The sequence below is a fragment of the Pezoporus wallicus genome, unplaced genomic scaffold, assembly GCF_028554395.1.
Source record: "Pezoporus wallicus isolate ANWC-B61680 ecotype Strahan unplaced genomic scaffold, APGP_CSIRO_Pwel_v1 contig_14831, whole genome shotgun sequence".
In the NCBI taxonomy this organism is placed as follows: Eukaryota; Metazoa; Chordata; class Aves; order Psittaciformes; family Psittacidae; genus Pezoporus; species Pezoporus wallicus.
In genome coordinates, this window is record NW_026642428.1 from 288,472 (window position 1) to 310,181 (window position 21,710).

The window sequence follows — 21,710 nt, forward strand, 5'->3', positions numbered from 1 at the left end:
ACCCCTGCTCAGGTCCAGACTTCAGTGGCCCAGAATGATGCAGGCACCACAGGCTGGAAAGCTGGGTGCTGTAGCTAAAACATGCACCAGGAGGATTAATGTCTCTGCTTGGGCTCCTCACCTAGGCAGGGACCTGTGTTGGCTTCTGTCAAGTCTCGTGGATGGAAAGGGGACCACAGATGTGGTTTTCCCTCTAGAATTGATTGAAAAAAAGAAGCCCATCTGCAGTAGGTGAGGGTGGCTGCTGTTACCAGCCATGGTTTTATTGCCTTGACAGAGGGAAAGGGCATTTATTCAGCACCTGGGTGAATGCAATCATGTGAAGGAAACAGCTCTTGGATGCCTGTGTGCCCCTTACAGTGCTCTGGCCATTCCCAAGGTTCTGTCCAGCTTGGGCGGGGGGGGGGGGGAACTGAAGCCTGGGATTTTGGAAGCCCAGCAACTCGAGTGCTCCCAGCGCGGTGCCTCTCTGTATTGAGGAAGGTTGTGGGTGTTTATTTGAGGGAAGAGCAGCTCAGCCAAACATCCTGCTTTTAAACTTGACTTTGCAGCAGTCGGAAAGATGCCTGCAGCTATGTTTGTGTGCAGCCTCTGACTGCTCTGCTGAGTGCTTGTCTCCGGGCATGGATGGGATTTGGGATTTGCAGTGAGGGCTTACGAATGGTCTCCCGTGTTTTGGGGTTTCTGATGCATTGGAAGCTGTGTTTGCCTCACGGTGGCTGTTGCAGCGCGAGTCCATCAGGATGTCCAATGTCAGGCACGGAGCTGGGTGTCTCTCAGGGCTCTGAAAATTGCCCCCATTCCCCAAGGAGAGTATTTGAGCCCTGAGCTTTGAGACAAAAGGCAGTGGGAACTGCCAAGTTGGGGTGGGGGGGGTGGGGGAGGAGGGGATCTTGGTTTTGGGTCAAAACCACTGTGTTTTTTTCCCCTTGTTTCAATCCCAAACACAGCCCTTGCCAGAAACTTGGTTCAGCTTCACCTGCAGTTAGGGATGTATTCATGTTTTGGGAATTGTAAGGAAACCTGAAGCCAGGTGAGTTTGGCTTTAACTGGGATGGGCGCATGGGGCTGGGCACTGCTCACCCCATCCTCTACCACGTTTCTGTGCTGTGGAGAGGAGTGGAACAAGGATGTGCCAAAGGGAAGGTACAAGCAGGACTTAGTTTTGTAGATGTCCGTCTTAGCAACAGGGCTAAAAAAGCATCGATGCTCTGCCTTTTACATTGCCCATCAGAGGAGACTGTGTTGGTGCAGAGACTCTTGTGGCTGGCATGAGTCTGTTCAGCAGCAGCAGCCTGGGTTTGGCCATCACGGGATCCTTCAGACTGCAGGAGAAGGTAGTGGCAGCTCTTTCTTTTAAGTATTGATTTTGAGAGAGCTTGTATGAATTGAGCTTAACTTCACAATCTCCTGCACACCGCAGTATTGTGCTTCTTCAGCCCCTGCTTCCTCTAGGGATTAAATAGTCCATTTAATCTTATATCAGCCTCTTTGATTTTTGCAAAGCTGCAGCATGCAGGTGGTGGCTGTAAGAGCCATCAGGAGATCTCATTTACCTTCTTCAAAGCATGGGGGTGTATTTTGTGTTTGACAACACTGGAAAATACTCAAGACATCCTTTAGTTACATAGGTGTAGCTGACTGCCACCAATTACACTTCAGGTTTGTGTCTGCAGGTGGAAGGATCCACGGATGTATTTATATTCACAGTCCATTTCCAGCTTGATTTCACTGCCATAGTCATCTAGGAGGGTGACATAAGATTTGAAACCCATAAGATTTGAATTCTCTTAGTGAGATGTTGCTGTTGTGTGTAATAAAGAGCTGATAATTTCGGGAGCCATTTTGATAGTGTCTGGGTAGCAGTTGCCACACTTAGATTAATACAGATACCCATCCCTGAGCTGTTCTAGATGCCTAACTGCAGTCAAGAGGGAGAAGGAGCCACTTGTAGGGCACAATTCACCTTCTCTCAAAAGAAACATCTAAAATAGGTCAGATGAGTTGTACCCCAACAGGTTGCATCATTCCCTACTGGGAAGCGCTGCTATGAAGATCTGGCCTTGCTCGCATGGCCCCAGGATGCTGTGATTTATCCTTGTGTCAGCTGAGGCAGTGGAGAGGATTTGGTTGGTTGCAAGGCATGTGAAGAGCTATTTTGAAGAGGGAAATGTGCCACAGTGGCCACTGAAGCAGTGAAGTTCTCTGTGACTTCACAGCGCTGGACTATCTCCGTTGGGTAATAGCGGTCGGGAGCATGAAGTCATGGGCAGAAAATAGCGGCTGTTGTTCTCAGAGTAAAAGTTGAGTTTCTAGTCATCTTCCCCTGGGCTGCTGCCCCTTCCAGCCCTCCCCACAGGAGCCTGCGAGCACATCTCCAGCCCCTTCCTGATTGTTTTTCCAGCTCCATTACACAACGTGCGTTTGTTTGCTTTTGCAGATTGGTCCTGAGCAGTGTCAATAGCTGGAGATGCACAGAAAGGGGAATGGACTTTATTTGGGTTCTCTGTGTGCACAGTGCCAAAATAAACAGAGTTTTATACTGGGACACGCTAACTAAACAGCGCAGCGAGCTCGTGGGGAGAGGTTCAGTGGAGTGCAGCAGGGATGGAACCGTCCGGGTAGCCGGAGCGTTGAGCAGGATCGGGATTCATGAAGACAAATGTCCCCTTGGGGCTGCGTTGTTTGTTTAATTTAATGATGGATTTACAGGGAGGTAAGAACATAACTGCACGCGGGGTGCCTTAGACCAGTTACCTCCCGCCTTTGGGAAGCGCATTGTGTTTATCAAGCTCTGTCTTAAATTCTCATTTCTATTTCTTTGCTGTGTTGTCCTGTGATAAAAACCTTTCCAGTGTTTCTACTCTAAATTGTCTCCTGGCAAGTTTATCCCCCTTTATTCTGTGTCTTTCTGTAGTTCCTCATTCCTTTAAGATTTGTAGCATTGGCTGGGAGAGGGTCGGTTAGAGCTTTGAGCATTGTGCTTCATGTTAGACCTTCTCAACAAACTCAGGGAATAGGTGGGCACCTCAAGGTGTGTGGTCTGCCCATGGCTCCATAGTCACATAGGCTTTAATAGTTCAAGAGTTTCAAAGCTTTCCCAGAATCTCATGTCACAGTAATGGCAAGGCAGTGGTTTCTTTGCCATCACTGTAAATTGTGAGCATTAAAATGACCTTGGTGGGATGCTGGGAAACAGGGGATGGCCAAAATACCTGTGGCCAGACCCTTCCATTGGTTACAATTGCGTCATTGGAAGAAAGAATCGCACTCAAGCTTGTTGGAGCTGTTTCATGGTCTGATGGCAGAGCCATGCTCTATGCTCAGATGAGTAAGGCTGACTTCATCACTGACAGCAGAGAGCAGCCCAAGCGTCTCTGAAAGAGACAATTTGAAGGCCCAGGCCAATTTGTGCTCTGAGTTACAGCTGTCTAAATACAACCACGGTGAAGTCAGTTGAGTTTCTTTGAGTTTCTGGTCAATATTTGGAGCAGAACCTGGCTGTCCCTGTGTGCAACATGGAAGAATTTATCTGTAAGAAGAGGAAAATATGATGGTGGTTGGAGAGTAAATGGGGGTTGGAGAATAAGAGTCAGGCTGCTCTGCTCATCATGAGCCTTTACTGACCTGCAAGAACTTTCCCCTTAGAAACCAGGTTGCCTCAAGGAGCCGTGGTCGCTCGCTGAAGGCACTGAGTTAGGACAATAAATAGAAATGAAAAGTGCTTCTAGAAATGTGGGGAATGTGAAAATGTCTAAATGATTTAGGATGAGAAACTTCATTTAAACACTGAATGGAAGAGCGTGCTTTCATCTTTCCACCAGCAGTGTTTGAACTCCTATCCAAGTGTTTTTCTGGACTTTCTATGCACTTCATCATATCCAAGAGAAAGCTTTTCTCTGTAAAGTGAATAAACTTCCAGTTCCCTGTTTCCATTTGTTGTTGCGGCCTCAAACACACCTAAATTATAGTAAAGAAACTGTTTGTGGGGGGAAAAACTGCTCAACATCTTATTTCCTGCAGTCAATAAGAAGACCTGCATGTATTTGAAGAATTTGAGCTGGGAAAGGCCGTGTCAAGCAAATCTCATAAAGCTGCATGGCTTTCCATATGGAAACCACCCCGAATACACATGTGTCAGGCAGCACAACATCTTTTTGTTGTAATGCAAGCAGCGACTCACCTGAGAAGTCCATCCCTCCAGAGAGCAGCTGTGGTGGGTGGTTGGCATTGGTTTACTTGCAGTTCCCTGCACTGGTGAGGGATGCAGGTGGTGCCTGTAACGGCTTAGGTTTTGTTTCGAAGCTGCCACGTGGCATTTGGGAATAAAAAGGTTTAATTCTTACAATGGCTGTGTATTAGCGGATGGGTTTGGCTTTAGAGATTTGCCCCTAATCTGACATAAATCTGGTGCTGCATTTCAAAGAGAAGATCTCAGGGCTTCTCTCTCTAATGCCATCCACTAAGCAGTAACTGTGAATAGATTCTTGTAGACACAGTAACAATGGAGTTACCTGTCTTGCAGTGCTCATGTCTCATAACCACCATGCTCCATTTTGGGGTGAGGGAATGGGATCAGCTGAGCGATTATCGCCATAAGATTGTGACCTTAGGGCCCCTTGGGTCCAGCATTAGCACTAGAACTGTCCCTGTTTGTGTTCCCTAAACCGGCTGAGCGTGCGCCGCTGCGCTGGCTCTGATGGGGAGATTTATGCTTCCTAAGTACATTGTAAAAGTTTTGTAAAGTAGCTTAAATATTTACACAATAAGCATTTAAGGAAACAGCTCTGCCTCTAAAGGAGCTGCTGATCCTTTGGGTCCACGAGACCATGGACACGGGAGGTTTTTTCACTGCCTGACCTCCAGGAATTCCTTTTTTTTCACCTCACTGTTTTTAAGCAGACAAACAAATGGAAACTCATACACAGGAACCTATAAATAATGTTAATGACCTGGCTTGTATCCTCAAAAGCCAGGAAATTTAGGAACATGATGGCGAGCTGGCCCTTTGCTCACTGAAGGGTGGAGGGCGTAGCTGGGAGGAGATGGTGGCAAGGACAGCCCGGGTCCTGGGGGTGACACGTGTGTCCCCGCACAGGGAGGCTCAATGGCCATAAAGCCCTGGCAGGAGGCACCTTCCAGAGGTCTGTGCAGCAATTGCATGTGCAAGATCTCACCTCTGTGCAGGGTTTGGTCCTGGACTTGCAGCTTTGGGGGTTTCTGATGTGAGGTTTGGGGGTTCTGGTGGTGGTGACACTGTGGTCAGTGTGGCTGGTTTGATAGAGGTGCTCTTTCTGACATAAGGGGCCTCCAAGACACAAGTAGTCATTAGCGCACAGTGGGGTTTGGGGAGGCATGAGGATCTCCAGCACTTCCATCCTGCCCTTGCAATGACTCTGGTTATCCAGTTCTGCATCCCTACAGCATGCTCATCGCTTCTGGGTGCTGAGATAACGTGTGCCACACAGCACACATGGCTTGGAATGAGCTTTGGCAGCAGGCAGGGATTTCCCTGCTTTGCCTTGCACTTGCCCCAGGACAGCCGCTTTCCTTTGCTCCCATGTTTGATTTTGCAAGGCTCCAGTGGTGCTCTATCTCTAACATGCCTATGAGGTGCCCGTGCAGCTTTTATCTCTTGCTTCATCCAGCACAAGGCTGTGAGCCTGCCTGTTTTTCCAGCCTTCAGAGCTTCTCAATCCTGCTGCAAGAGAGTACAGCCACTGGTGGTGATGAGCTGGGTACATGTGTTGAGGAAGACGCTGACTTCCAGCCATGGGTCCATTGCTTGGTCTTCAAGGAGAGCAACCCAAACCCCTTGGGAAGACCATTCCCTTTCATTTAGGGATGGTTTGGGACGGATGCCCCCTTGGATGGCAATAGGTGAAATCCTCTTTGAGCAGGGAGCAGCAGGGTGGGTGCTCTCCTCCCCACTGGCACCCACCACCCCTTTCTTTGCTCTTCCTGAGGTGCACGAGGGGTAAGGGGGGGGGTGTTTTGGTTTGGTTTGGGTTTTTTTCCTCCTGCTTGCACGGCAAACGGATGTTTAGATCAGAAAGGAAACGGGATCCCTGTTTTCTCAGCTCCTCATGGAGCAAACAGCCCTTCAAAATAACTCCGGTGTCGTAAATGCCAGGAAAAATAGCGAAGGCAAAATGTAAGCAGATAATTGGTCTTTTTGTTAAAGGTCTCCTCCTCAGCTCCAAGGTTGCCTGTTGGACCGGCCGGGTTTAGGTTTTGTTTTGAGGTTTTGTGAGTATTTTCAAAGCAAACAGATCAAGTGTGATCCCAGAGCGCTGCTTCCAGGTGATTTCCCTGCAACAGCAGGGCTTTCCATGGGAAATCTTAATTGCGGTAGTTCTGGAGCTCAAGTATCTATCTATCTATCTGTCTATCTACATATATATATATATATTTATATATATGGACCCCAAGTGCCCAGTGCTGGAGGAGGTGGCCCCAGAGGACGGTGCCCTTTGGGGTGTCCCCACAGCAGGAGCCCACCCCGCCTGTCCCTGACCTCATCCCCTGTGGGGATGGCTCCTGCAGAGGCTTTTGGCTGGTGCTGTGGGAAGAGCAAGGCCTCCCCACGCAGCCCAGCCCAGCCTGCCTGAGTCACCCCGGGCAGGAAAGGGAAGGAGCTCCGCAGGTTTGGAACACTGGCTGGAAGGGCAGGCGATGCCCTGCCTGCTCCCTGCCTGCGCCCTGCCTGCCCCAGGGGATGCTGAGGGTGGCTGTGCCTCCAGGCTGAGGAGGTGTCCTTGCACCCTGAGCTTGTGCACGTGGTGCCTCGACTGCCCTAAAACACCAAAGTCCCAAAGGAAACCTCAAAACCAGCTCCCTGCAGGTGAGCAGGACACGTCCTGTCCCTTCAGGGACTTCTGCTCTAGTGGAAGGTGTCCCTGCGCATGGCAGGGGTTGGAACTGGGTGAGCTTTCAGGTGCCTTCCAACACAAACCATCCTAGGATTCTGTGAGATACCAAAGTAAGGAGCCCAGCTGCTGCCACACAGACCCAGCGGGCACCCATGCAGGACCACACTGCCCACATGGGATGGGGTATGTGCCACCAGCCCTGGCTGGCTACTGGTGTTGTGCAGGGGAGCAGGATGGGTTTGAAATGTGGACAGGGATGAAATGTCGTCTGAGCTGAGCTGTTTCTCAGGCCCGCAGCCATGTTAATCCCAGCTTTGGCTGCTCAGCCTTCAGGCAAAGGCCTTGCTCCCTTTTCCTTGCTTGGAACCATGGGATGCAGATCAAGGGGGGGTAGCTAAGCTCACATGGCTTCACAGACATTGTCACCCATCACTCCCCACCACCATGCAGGGAGCTGGGCGCTCCAGTGGTGAAAAATCCTGGATTTTGCAGGTTTGGTGGATTCAGCACGAAAGATTGAGGGCCAGGAGCAGCTCCCAGGCCTGCTCCATAGGGAAGAGCCCATTAGCATGGTGACTGCAGACACTGAGGTGGGGAGCAGGTACTTTATTTTGAGCGTTATTTTTCATTTGGAAACACAGCCTCTCACCGTCCTGCTGTCACGGTTAAAATAAGGTTTAAATTACAGGGCTGGCTGTGGCTTTTTCCCTTTCTTTCGGAATTTTTGCCAACTTGCAATTTACTTAATAAAATCCTGCTATTTCGTTTAACAGGGATATTTTTTGCAGATGTTGTTTTAACCCAGCTTTATAAAATATGTGAACTGTGCAGTTTCTTTCCTATTTTTAACAATTTAAGGATTCTAGTCTAGAAACTTGACAGAGTTTATAATGTCGATAGCATTGGTTTGTGCCATGCACACACTGGGGTTGGATGAGGAGGCTTCCACATCATTGAATCCCAGACTGATTCAGGTTGGAAGGGACCTTAAAGCTCATCCGGTCCCAGCCCCTGCCACGGGCAGGGACACCTTCCACTGGAGCAGCTTGCTCCAAGCCCCTGTGTCCAACCTGGCCTTGAACACTGCCAGGGATGGGGCAGCCACAGCTTCTCTGGGCACCCTGTGCCAGCGCCTCAGCACCCTCACAGGGAACAGCTTCTGCTTGATTTCCAGCTTAAATCTCCCCTGTTTCAGTTTGAACCCATTACCCCATGTCCCATCACTATAGTCCTGACAAAGAGCCCCATCAGAAACATTGCAATAATGAACAAAAATTGTCCAAAGTGGGAACTTAGCGTTGCTTGTTGCAGCTTGGTGAAGGTGTTTCAGCAAAATCTCTGACTTGGATTTTATGCTCAGTTATTCTTTTTGTGCAGGGGGGTTCTTTGCATCCATGTGGATATTTTATATGTGATATATATAGATACGGAGAGGAGAAACGGGTCTGTTTCAGGCTGCTGACAGGCTGGCTTTTTAATGTCGAATAGCAGGCGTACTTCCCCCCAATATGCTTTAATTTAGTTCTTCAAATCAATTTCCCTTGAGGGGAGGGGAAGAATTTGGTTATTCCTCTCGCAGTGCCCGGCTGTGCAGGTGGGGGGGTGCAGTCTTGAACTCGTTAGCCATAACAAGGTGTTCTCGTGCTCCCTTAATCTCCCTGGCCTTGATTTACAAAGAGCCCGACCTGCTCTCCTTCCCCTTTTCCTCTCCATGGGAAGGTCGTTTGCTTTGGTGCTTCCCTTCAGAGCTGCTTTCCCCTCCCGAAACCTCTCGTGGAGGAGGTGCAGCCACGAGCCCTGCATAGGCCGGTCGTGGAAAGCTTATTTTTAGCTTTAAATTCCAGCTGCCCTCCAAGAGAGATGAGAGCTTGTCCAGGAGAGGTGGGAGGGTTTTTAAGCTGGACCAAGACCCTTCTTGAGCTCGGCTTACACATACCCCAGTTATTTTAGCTGGGATTTATTGAATGAGCATTACTGGAAATCAGGAGACACGGAGCTAATGCTGGCAGCCCCTCTGCTGGGCTCTGTCCACGCTCTAACTCATTAATCCTTTTCTCTTTGAACATCCCAAGTGAAGCTGGAGTATCGGGGTGTCTGGGATTCGTATTAGAGCGGCAGGACAGGATGTATCCCATGGAGTTCTCCGTGTGTTTTGGTATTTTCCTATTTCCACCCCCCCTTTTTTTTTTTTTTAAAGAAACTGTGGTTTTTAGAAATGAAAACAAGTCCTCCTTGGCCAGGAAGGGTAATTAGCATGAGTCACCTCCGCTCTCCATAGGCAAATACAGGGTTAGGAATTCTGTCATCTGGGAGATGACTGTGACGATGTTTTGGGGGACTTTTGGAGGCCACACGTTGCTGCCTCACCCAGCTGCAGTCATGCCTGCAAATGTTGTGGGTTTCATGCAAATCATCCTTTTTCACCCCACATCCCCTGCTCTTCACCCTTGCGCAAATTTCCTTGCTGTTTATCTGCACTTGATTGGATTTAGAGGACTATTCCGAGGAGTGTAAAAACATGAGGTGTGTTTGGTCTTTGGGGTTGATGTGGCCCAGCCTAGCAGATACGCATCCCTGCGCCACATCCCGCTCCTCTGGGTTGCTGATTTGTGGATTTTACAGGAAAAGGGCCAGGAGACCCCTCCTGGTGCATCCCTGGTACATACCACGGCACACAAGGGTTATTGTCCATGGTGTTCATGGTGTAGGTCATCCTCCAAAGCAGAAACCACCAGCACAGCGTCCTCACTGCTTCAACTGGGAATGAGGGACCATCTACAGAGCTTAAATCCTGAGTTGCTTAAGTCATTGTTTAGTCTTTGCTTTAAGTGGGAGTAAGAGCCCATGGATGCTGGCCACGAGCAGTTGTCAGTGGAGTGAGCTGCTTGCTTGGAGTCAGGGCTGGAATAGACCCAGAAAATGTTGACACATAAATACATGAAGCAGCTATGGGGAAATCTGGCGTGTGTGGGTGCACGCACCCCTCTGCACGTCCCTCCCAACCCTGCTGTGCAGACAGGCAAGGAGGGAGGAGGGCAGGAGCCATCCTCATCCTCCCTTTGCGGCAGGACCCCAGACTTGCCTCTGCCTCGCTGGGCTCTTCTCTTCCCAAGATGCTCACACCACACACAGACTCCATCCCCATTGTGCTTAATTCCTCTCCAGCAGAAACCCCAAGACCTCCCCATCCAGGTTTATCCTTTCAGCATGACCAGATTGACTTGCACACCAGAGGGATTGTTTGCTTGCAAAGGCCCCGCTGGCACCCAAAATCCTTTAATTCCCTGTAAAACTTGGGGTAATCCAGCACAAGCTGGATTCCTGAAGGACCTGCAGACAGTGACACTCAGTGGCAACCATGAAGCTGTGGCTCCCTGTCTTGTGGTGCTTCCTCAGGCAGTGAGAGGATGGAGAGAGCTTTATCAGGATATAAAGATCTTGGGCTTTTGCCAGCAAGAACAAAAGCTGAATTTCCATTTCACTCTCAGCTCCTGTCTGCCTCCCATATATGTGTGGGGACTGATAACATGCTAGAAAAAAAACCTTTATTATGGATGTTGGGGGAGAGGGAAGGTAATATTGGGGGGTCAGAGGATGGGTTGGGGTGGGGGACCCACAGCTGGGGTGGGAACCAGCAGGGATTTGGGGTGAAAGGCCATGATATTTGCTCTCCCAGAGGTCCCAGGCTGGGGTCTCATGGCTGCCCAGTGCGGGACTCTGCAGCCTGTTGGCCAGGAAGGAGCAAAGCTCATTCCCAGCCCATACAAAGAAAAACATTTGATGGGCTCCTGCCCGTGGCCTGCAGGGAGCCTCCCCAGCCTGGCACCCCTCCTGTTTTCCAGGTTGGTGATAGTTTCCTACAGCTTTCTCGGTCCTTGATACATGCAGTGGTATTGGCATCGAGCCGACAGACATCTGCCTCCAGCTCCCTCGTCTCCTCTCAAGGATGCTGTTGGTGGCTGTGCGGTGGCCTTGGGTTTTTTCAGCCTGCTCACTGCTTCTCACGTCATCTTCCTCCGCTCTGAAACCCCACAGCTTGTTCTCAGCCGTAAATCCATCGAGGTGTGATAGCAGGGTGAGGCTGGCTTCTTCAGGCTCACTCCGGAGGGAACAGCTTGGGCTGGAGCGCCATGGCAGGCTCTTAAAATCTACCCGGCGGTGACGTTTTATGTGGCATTGCTTTGATTTTCCTCCCTGGGAAGCATCTCTGATAATAAAACTGCAGAAGCACAGCAAAGCTGCTCCAGTCGCTTTGTTTCCCATGTCCTGTGCGAGCTCTTAAACCCAAAGTTTCCAGCTCTGCAGGCGGGTGTTGCATGACCAGCCTGGGACATCTGAAGGAGGCCTCGCGTAGGGGAACCACTGAGTATTTGCCTTCTGGAAATGGCAAGATTTGGTTGTTTCTGGAGGAAGCTGAGCTGTAATTTGGGGTTGGGTCTGTGCTGAGAGCAGTGTGAGTAAGTGATGGTGTGCTGCCTGGCTGGGTGGCCTTTGCAGGACAGCCCTTTTTGTTTGGAGGTGCTCAATGCCCTTGTGTCTTTTAAGAATGGGAGGAAAAAAGGCCTTTTTTTGTTTGTTAATCTGCTTTTCTCCAGAGCAGGTGTCAGTGTTGAGCATCCTGTGCTGGGTTAGTGATCCTTAGTGGGAGTGATCCTTAGTGGGAGTATGGAGGCACAAGCATCCTCAGGAGCATCTCTGCAGTCACCTTGGCAGTGTCCTCACCAGCTCAGGGTTTGGCTTCCCAAAAGAGCTCCCACCACTCCAGCAGAAAACTCTGGTGTGAAGCAGGCAGGGAATTGGTTTGGTTACAGCCTGGGCCTCACACATTTGTACCATCACCCTCCAGTAAACGCAATTCCCAGGCTTAGCTAAGAGCCAAGTCCAGCACCCAACATGCTGTGCCCAAGAGGCGTGATGGAGGTGGAAGGTGGTGTTATTCCTGTTTCTCTTCAGAGGGACCTGCTAATTAGTTTCTGCTTTTAAAGTGCTTTGAAGCGCTCAGCCGAAACTTCTCAAGGAGTGAAAACTATTATTAATTCATCCCATTTTCCAGAGTCTCTCTGGATGCTCCAGAGATGCCGCAGCTCTGGTCATGGAGCAGATTAGTTCCCTCCCCGAGGGCATTTGTGAGAGCACCTAAAATTGCTCTGCAAAGCCAAAGCACTGGGAAAGGCAGAAGGGAGCTGAGGAGGTCCCTTGGGATTTGGCCCCCCAGCCCAAGTGGGATGCGGTTGGCGTAGCTGGGATTGCAGCGGGAGGCCCCTGGATTAATTAATCGGGAGGGCTGGCGCGGCGCCAGGCGGGAGTGTTGGACGTTGCGGCGGAGGCTGAAAGGGAAGCCTGCCATGCAGTGATTTATGGGGTGATTTCTCCCGAATTCTCCGCGTTTTTCAGGCTCTGGGAGGGGGAGGAAAGGGATTGCGTGCGTGGTTGATTGGAGGAGCTGAAAACATGCGAGTTCTCAACCTCAATATGGAAAAAAGGGATTTTTTCTCCCTATTTTCCATGTCCCCGCATCCCCTAACGCCACAGTCCTGCCTTCCTGAGGACGCCTGGGGAATGAGCCTTCTCCCCTCCAGATGTAGTCGGTGCTTTGCCCATTTGGCAGTGGGAGACAGAGATAAAAGCGAACCCCAACTAGACGATGCTCAAGTGATTGTCAGCAAACCTCTTGATTTTACAGAGAATCACTTAGCGGGGACCTTCCCACCGCATTATCCCCCATGTCTTCCACCACCTCCTTTCTCTCCCCATTTTTGGGGCTGGTTGGGGCACCCACATCCACGCAGCAGGGGACCCTCCAAGCAGACCCTGGGATGTTGCCGGGTTTGGACTTACCCAGGGCTGGTTTCCAACAGTGGAGAAGTCTCAGCCAAATTGTGGTTGATGACAGGTCTGGTGCTTTCGGAGCTGGCAGCCAAGGGAGGTGATTACGTTTTGGGCTCCTTTTGAAGATGTATTTACATTGTTGTGTTAACTTTTACATGCCAGGTATAAAGCAGTTACATGCACAGCCCAGGAACTTAAAAGCGATGAATGTGCCTGTGAAAGCAAGAGAAGCTGAGATTACGTGCAGACTGTTCAACGCAAGGAAAACCCAACCAAAAAGTCACCTAAACCTCTGAAAACATCGGCCTTTAGAATAACCTGAGTAGGGCTTTTCCAGTGTTTTACTCTCTAGGACTTTTCACCCTTGGCTGAAAAGACCTTTGTAAAGCACACAGGGGAGCTGGGGGGAAAAAAGGGTAAAATACCTTAAACCCCTGTTCTGGTCTGTGTGTTTAATGGCCAGAGAAAGTACTTTAGAAACAAACTCCTTGAGTTTAGCTTGAAAATAAGCTTGCTGCTGATGACTTACAAATTTCCGGGCAGGACTAAACATGGCATGTGTTTTGCTTTGAAGGATATAAAAGAAATGAGCATGAGCTGATGATTTAGCAGAGTGGTTTCTTTTATGCAGAGAAAATTGTTTTCATCCTAATTCTTGGCATTGGCTCTTGTCCTGTGTTGCTTTTGTTTCTTGGGCTGCCATGGAAATGTCCCCCTTTCCCCCCAGGCCTCTCCATGCACCTCGTCCACCGGCTCTGTTGCCCATCAGACCCTTTTTGGAGTAATTTAATTAATTAACCCAGCACAAGTTTTCTTCTGAGTTAATCATCGACTGAGTTAACAAATGAAACGGGCTCACAGAGCCCTCCAGAGCTCTGCTCCAAGGTTAAGGCTGGAGGAGAAGGAGGAAGATGCCTCTTCCATGGTGGATACATGGCAGCGAGGGCTCTTTTTGGCTCTTTGTGGTGCTTGCTTTGGTGTTGGCTCTTGCCAGATGAAAGAGCTGAACTCCTTGGCTGCCCGACAGCCACATCCGATGTGAGGAACGTGCCAGGAGACATGCTGGGGTTGGAGGAGTTGGGACCCAGCCACCACAGCGGTGACACCAGGTTAATTGTAGTAGGAAATCACACTCCTGTCATTGAGGGATGAATCTTTATGTCTCTCTCAGCAGAGCAAAACAGAAGTCTGGGGGGGAGTTTGATGCTCTGCAGCATGGGGAAGGTCTACACCAAGTAGTGGGGAAAGGGGACTAAACTGTCTGTCCTCATTAGGATTTTCCCCTGACTTTCACTGGCGGGCTGCATGGAGAACCTCCTGCCTCCATCTGATGTCTCCAGGGCCACCACAGGATGGCCTCCTTCGTTCCTTTGCTGGTGGGTTTGGGATGTCACCTTAAGTATCTATGTTGGAGCCATTGTTGGCGTGTTACCATGGGCTGACAAAGCAGCTGCTGGCCAAGACGGGGCTCACCAACGGGTGCAACTCTTCCAAGGGTGGGAAGATGCCTTCAAAGTCCCACCCCACTGCTCCCAATGGGGGTGGACAGACAAATGGTGTCCAGTTTGTGGCCATGTGTCCCCAGGACATCTCACAGAGGCAATGTTCAGCTTCTCCCCTGTCTGAAAGGAGAGGGTCTCGTGCTTGGGTGGATGCCATAGATGCTGGTTGCAGAGTGGGGCTCTTGGGGAAGGGGAGGACTGCAGTGATGCATTCCAGCTGAAACTTGTACAGCAGAGGTATTTTAAGTGTATTGGCTTAAGGAAAACGGTTGTGAGCTTTGCTGGGGCAGATTGACAATTAATTTCTTCTTTCTTACAGGGCCATAAAAATTCCATTTCTGCTGTGGAAAGCTTTAACCCCTTCCTTCCCCTGGAGCTTGTTCCTAAGGGTGTTTGTGGGGGATTATTTTAACTGATGACTCCCCCATGAACTGTGAAAAGATCTGGGGGAAACCTGTGTGTTCTTTGCGCTGGGCTTTTTATCTGGACCTTGTTCATGGTGACCTGTGTGTGGCTATAACCATCCTGCTTCCATGCTCTGTGTGTTCAGTAGTGTAAGCATGCATCTGTGCTGTGGCAGAGGGGAGAAAAAAGGCTTGACGATGGATCTGTAAAGTCTAAAGTGGAACAAAACCGAATGGAAAGACGCTGGTCATTGGGAAATGATGTAAGTGAGCTCCAGGGCTGGAGAAGCATTAGGCTGACCTGTGACGCAGGAGTACAGGAGGGTGGGACATGAAAATGGGGTGTGAGGACACTTTGAACATCCCACTTCATCTCTTCAGGTGCCCAGGTGTGCATTCGAGACCCCATTACATTTGGAGAGAGCATTTTGATATTTTACATGCATGGTCTCCCCTGTGGGCACCTCTTCAGTGTGTTTTGAAACCCTGTGAGTGCGGTTTGGGGTTGGGGGGAGCTGGCAGCACCCGTTCCTCATGGGAGGCTCTGCTTGGAAAACCAGCACCGTGCCTCCTGTGACTGTTCCGTCAGGAATCTGTGCAAAACTGGGACTATTCCTCAAAGCACTGCAGCAAACATCCCTTCTCACCCTCGTTTTACACAGCAAGATCTTACTTGCAGCCCTATATTGTGGGGGCCATTTGACCTGCTGGGAGGGAGTTTGGTGGCTTTGGAAGAGCCAAAGCATGAATCAGAGATATTTCATGTGTTTTGTGATCTGCCCATGTTTTCCATCCTGCTTTTGTAAGTGCGACATCAAGCAGTGGGACTGGGCAGCATTTTGTTGTGGAAAAAAGCATCTTTCTTTTCTCTTTTAATGCACTGCTTTGAACTTCACTGGCACAAAACGCTGTCAAGTCACAAAGAAGCTAAAACCTCAAGTTATTTTCTTTACCTCCACACTCTGCAGTGCTGCTAACGCCTCGAGGGTTTACAGTATTTGCTCTTTGCATTGATTCCCGTAGCCGGATTCCTTCTGCCTGAGCCATGTGAGACTCTTTTCCCATTAAGTTCTGGTTTTGATTCCCCGGCTTGCCTCCCTATCTTGTTTTTTTATCTTAAATTGTTTGAATTTCCTCTTGGATGTGTCTGCTGCAAGGCATCAGCAGAGGAAAGGGCGACTTGGAGGAGAGAGTAAACAAGAGCCAGAGTTTCAGCCCGTCCATCTGATCAATAAAGGTGGCTTTGATGGAAGAGATAGCCCTGACGCCAGCCTAAATGTAGCTGTTAGAAGTTGTAGCTGCCTACAATGATAGTTGTTAAAAATGCCTCATATAGCATCGAGGGAGGCACTGCAGGGCTCAAATATTTTGCTTTCTTCAAACAGAAAGCCAGCGAGCTGCCTCTGTTCCAGCAGAAAAGGGGGGGGGGGGGAAGGAAAGATGAAAAAGAAAAAAGCAGATTTTCTTGCCTGTGCATAAAGGGCAGCATGGAAAAAGAGGAGGGGAAAAGGGAATATTTATTTAAAAGGCAGAGGACATGCTTTTCTGCTGGCCGCCCCTGCTGTCTGCTGAGTGGTAGTGGCTAATAGCTGGAGGCAAAACTAATACTTGGCAGGGGATAAGACACAGCGCAGGCCCCCCTGTATGAGGGCCTTGGTGAAGTGCTTGCTCTGTGTCAGGGCTGCGAGATGAGTTCATCTGCTCAGGATTTGCTTGAGTGCACTGGGAGATAAAAGACGTCAAAAGAGCCCACCGCAGTGCAGGGAGTGCGAGCCCCTGGATGGGGCTGGGGAGAAGAGGGACCTGCCCCAAGGCTTTTCAGAGAAGCCTTTTAACCGTCTCCTCTCAGGGTGTTTTATTTGCCTGCGTGCCATGAGCAGGTTGCTTTTGCAGGTGGTGCAGGGCTTTTAAAGCCTTTCTTCACCCCTGGCCAGGAAGAGAGGGGTGGAAAGGAAACTTTTAGCTTCTTGATGTGCAGTTAGCTAAAACTCACATCCTCACCCGTGTGAAGGAGCACAGGCCATCTCCAGGCGTGCTTTGAGCTGGCAGAGCTGTCAGTGCCAGGCAGGAGCTGTGACGGGGTGACAGAGATGAGAAGCACATTGGCAGGGGGGATTTCACCCTCCAGGACGCATGCATGGATGGGTGCACTGAAGCTCCTGCCATAAAGTGCATGGAAATGATTTTAATAAGACCATTTCAGGCGCATGAAAACAGGAGGTGTAAAAAAAACCTTTCCCCTGCTTGCAGCATGTGTGTAGATTGATGATTTTGCCTAAATATTGGCCAGTTCCTGGCAAGCAGAGATGGTGGCACCTACAGCGAGATGTTCTGGTAGAACAGACACTGGTTTCCCACTGCTTTGCTTTCCCCTGCTAGGTATCTTTAATTTGCAGTAAACCATAGGAAACACCTATTTAAATGTTTATTGCTGCCTGTTCCCTTGATGAATTCAGCTGATGGGCAAACTGGAGTTTTGAAGTTGTCCCATTCTTGGTCTGTGAGGGAAACACAGGGGCCGAGTGGTAGTTTCTAAAAGCGGTAATAACAAAACCAACTCACCTAATGGGCATGCAGGGCTTTGTGGAGGTTGGAGGTTAAACAGATGCAGAGCTCAGTAATTGCTACCAGCCTCTAGGCCTGGGAGATGAAAAGCTTTGAGCATGTCTGTAACCCCCCAGCATCACTTGAGTGAGACAGCAGCAACATCTAGCATTTGAGAAGAGTTATGGAAAGGCATTGGGGGGGGGGGGGGGGGCGTCTCAACTGTATGGTGTCCCAGGGGAAAGATGACTATGGAAAGTGGGCACTGTGGAGGGTGGATCTGCAGGTGAAGCTCAGATCCTCTTCTTTATGCTGTTATTGGTGAACTACAGCTTGTTTTACCTCTTCAAAAAAAATCTGGAGCTATTTGCTGTAGGGCATTTCAAAGAGCAAAGAGGTTCTGAAGCTTTTCATCACCAATATCATCAAGTTGCTGTTCTTAGTGGAGATCTTAGTGCACCATATTAGCACTAGGCAGCTGGGAAGGCGGTTCTAACCCAGAATTACATTTGAACCTTCTCTTCCTTCCTTAAAACTTCATGTTCACATGGTTGGTGCGTTGTAAGGCATCATGAGGTACTTCAGGAAGAGTCAAGTCCAGTCGTCAGTATTTAATAATGTGCTTGGGTACAGCATGTCCATCATGCATTTGCCAATGAAGTCATTACCCTTTTGAAGCAACTTGGGTTGTTTGTTTAACGTCTGGTTATCCAGATGCCAGAGGGTCATTTGAGATGGCAAAGGAAGTACAGTTATTGGCCCAAGAACAAGAATGGGGAAAAACATTTGGTTTTGCTGATTTTGTCATTAGCCAAGTGCAGTGTTAGGATGCTCTTACTATAGTGACTCTGAGTGGCTTCCACCAGGGATGGCTCAGAAGCACAGAGACACAAAGACCCTGCGGTGCCACTGGGACATGGTGGAGTGTCCTACCCTGCTGCAAGGGCTGTGGTGGGACAAGGCCTGGTCCTTGAGGGTAGGTAACACAAAGTTTGGCTCACCTGGCTCTGGGATGCTGCTCTGACCAAGGGTATTCAGTGATATCCCTGCTGTGCAGTGCCACTAACTCTGAATTTAAGGGGTGCATCTCACCCCTCTCTCAGTTGTGCTCATCGGGGCTTTCCCCATGCCTTTAGGTAGCCCTGGACATTACCTCCAGTATTAAGGGGCATGAGCTGTTGGCTCACTCCTTCATATAGGATTGCCATAAGTGAGGGAAATGGGGTTTCTTTTCCCAGCGGGGTTTGCTGTGGGGTTTCTTTCCTAGTTCTGGATAAAATGTGCATCAAACTGAAAAGAGGCTGTTGATGGCTGTGCTGGGTCCTAAAATTCTTTTAACAGAAGATGGAGGAGAAAGAGGCCAATCTGAAATGTCTGGTTTGGACCTGTGATGGGTGAAGGGGTCAGTGCAAGACGATGAGCATTGCCCATGGCAAAGGGCCTCCCTGCTTGCCCAGTTACCTCCCTTCCCCCCATCTCCCTCCCCTTAAATTTGTATAGTTACAACTCAAGTTAAACTCTAACAAAGCCACTTGATTCAAAGGTCGTTAATGGGGAGGAGAGCCCATTCCCCTCGGGGTAATTTGAGCCTGAAAAGAACCAGGGCTGTAGGGCAGTGCTTGAAATCCGGTGTGTCAATAGGGTCTGTGAAGCAAAATAATGGCATCACCCCGCGTGTGAGTTAATCAGACGTGATGGCACGAAGGCAGAGGGGTCAGCGGGCTGCGGGCGCCTGATACTGTCAGGGAGCTTAATGCTGGGCATGGAGCAGGGCTGGCTTGAAGCAGAGCTCCTTGCTTGAAATCCCAGGGTGGTTTTTGGTTAACCAGTGTAGTAGGAGAGGGAATGATGTTCAGTAAGGGGTTAATTCACCCTCTTTGGGGCTCTTTCAGGGCTGAGAGTTCCCATCTTCCTTCTGGAGGCATCATAAATTCTGGAGGCATCATAAATTAAACAGATTTCTGGCAGTCTCTGTCCCTCCTGTCTTCCTTGAATGTAATTCTTACAAAGAAGAGATGTTTCTCATTGTTCTGGAAAGATTTCCAGTGGCTTTGTAGTAGGACATGCATAGTTTGCATCAACTACTCCCCCTTGGCATGAAACGCTTCCTCAGATTTCATGTTCCCCGTGGGAACATCAGCATTGCTGTCAAAGAATATTACATAGCAGAGATAAGTGTCAGGTCAGTCATCCAAGCACTTCATGGACATCCCCTGTGTTTCAGCTCAATGAAATGGCCTTTGAGAATGGGGGTACACCACCACAGCAATGCTGGAGGAGCTTGGGAACCCGCTAAGCTCAAGGGTGGCTGAGTTGCAGTGGTACAGCATCCATGCCAGCTCTTGGTGGTAGGAATTTGCATATCTTGAGCACACAGGGTCCAAGCTGCTGGACATGGGATTGAGCATTAAGTTAGAGAAAGATGGGTTTAGCTCTTTGGGAGCTGGCCCATTGGGTCACCAGCCTTGGCTTGAGCTTTGTTTCTTGGTGGCATTTAGTGTAATTGAAGACAAGCTTTGGGTTGAAGATGGGCTTTGTGTTGAACGCAGGTTTAGTTCCCATGAGAGCAAAGCTGACGGGTGGGAAGAGCCGTTTGCTTCCCCTCCTTACTTGTTTTCTCCCAGGAGGCCACAGCAAGCCCTGACTGTTCCTCTCCTTTCCCCCACAGATGCCAGTACGTCGCCCGATGCCGTGAAGAGGAGCCATTGGTGCAACGTGGCCTATTGGGAGCACCGGACGCGCGTCGGCCGCCTCTACACAGTGTACGAACAATCTGTCAGTATATTTTATGACCTACCTCAAGGAAACGGCTTCTGCCTCGGACAGCTAAACCTGGAAAACAGGAGCGAGACTGTGAGAAGGACTCGAAGTAAAATCGGCTACGGGATTTTACTCAGCAAAGAACCGGACGGTGTGTGGGCTTACAACCGCAGCGAGCACCCCATCTTCGTCAACTCCCCGACACTGGACATCCCCAACTGTAGGACTTTGATTGTGCGCAAGGTGATGCCGGGTTACTCCATCAAGGTGTTTGACTACGAGAAGTCCTGCCTCTTGCAGCACACGGCTGATCTGGATTACACGGACGGGCCCTACGACCCCAACAGCGTGAGGATCAGCTTCGCCAAAGGCTGGGGGCCGTGTTACTCCAGACAGTTCATCACGTCGTGTCCGTGTTGGCTGGAGATTTTACTCAGTAACAATCGATAACAGTCAGCCTTTGACGAAAGGAAACTAGAGAGAAAAAAAAAAAGACACAGACTATCCCAAATATCATCTACCTAGATTTAATATAAAGTTTTATATATTATATGAAAATATATATTATACTTGTAATTATGGAGTCATTTTTACAATGTAATTATTTATGTATGGTGCAATGTGTATATGGACAAAAAACAGAAAATGCACTTTGGCTTATATAATTCTTTCAATACAGATTTTTTTTTTTTTTTTAAGAAAAAAAAGAAAAAAAAGGAGAAAAATTATACAGCAAAAATAGGAGAAAGCCCTAATTTTGATGTATGGTTTTTTGAAATACTAATATTAATACCCAGGCAAAAAGCTAATACCAGTCACTCATTGATAATAAAGTATTCGCATTATGGGGGGGGGTTAATTGTCTTTTTTTGTGCCCCCCCCCCAATCCATCCTCAGTTGAAGCCTGCAGCAGTGTCTGCTCAGGCACTCTGCAGTCAATGGGAGGTTCCAGAGGGGCAACCACTGTCTTCCATCTCAGCCAGCACCCTTAGAAAACAATACATGGGTTGCTGGAAGGCTGTAGTTGTGTCCAAGAGGAGGGTAAATGAGGACAGTTTGAGAGCCAGGGAGCAAATGGAGGTGGTGAGAGGAAAATCCCCTGTAGCTGTTCTTGCTCAGGGCTCTGTGATCTCTCTGATAACACAAAACATGATGGGAACATCACGAAGATAAGCGTGCATGTTTGTGTTTGTTCACATTAATGGTTATCGCTGCAAATCAGTGGTTATCAGCCCTGGTGGGCAGAGCAGAATAGACCAAAGGCTGCCCAGTAGGGCCAGTTTGTTGTATAAGCCTTGCACAGGGGTTGTCTGTGAGTCTGGAATGGCCCAGACGTGTTTGATGGCTGAGAAACAAGTGGTGGGTTTGGACAACTCATGGTTGGGTGGATCCTCAGTTGGAGACACCATAGAGCGGCCTGAATTTTGGGAACCTCTCCAGTAACTTGAAATAAGGCAGAGCCAGATGAGTGTGTGCAGGTTTGTCCTGTAGATCTCCTGGTCTGTCCTCCAGGCAATAAACTGATAGAGAAGTGTTTGGGAAGAACATACTTGCTCTGAGGAGCAGTTGAAGCCAGAAGAAGTCCTGGTCAAACAAGCTTGTCTGGGCTGATTTACTCTCTCTGGAAAGCCTGGATAAAATCAGGCACTTTGCTGACTTCTGCATGAGCATCTGCTGTCAGCACTGTAGCTACCCATGGGCAGGTTGGACATTGTCTGGCCTCACTTGGTTAGTAGAGTTATTTATTGCCAGTGACTAGTGTTGCCAACACTTAGAACTGGATAGGAAGTCCCTGTGCA

General features: G+C 49.3%; 1 protein-coding gene across 1 annotated transcript in view; it reads left to right on the forward strand.

Moving 5' to 3' along the window:
* The window catches only part of SMAD6 (SMAD family member 6), a 39,961-nt gene extending 19,376 nt beyond the window's left edge, over positions 1 to 20,585 (forward strand). Inside the window, exon 4 of the mRNA XM_057430517.1 lies at positions 19,820 to 20,585. Coding sequence (XP_057286500.1) covers positions 19,820 to 20,361 — 542 coding nt within the window. The 3' untranslated portion in view covers positions 20,362 to 20,585. The remainder of the gene's footprint in view (positions 1 to 19,819) is intronic.
* Positions 20,586 to 21,710: the final 1,125 nt, after the last annotated feature.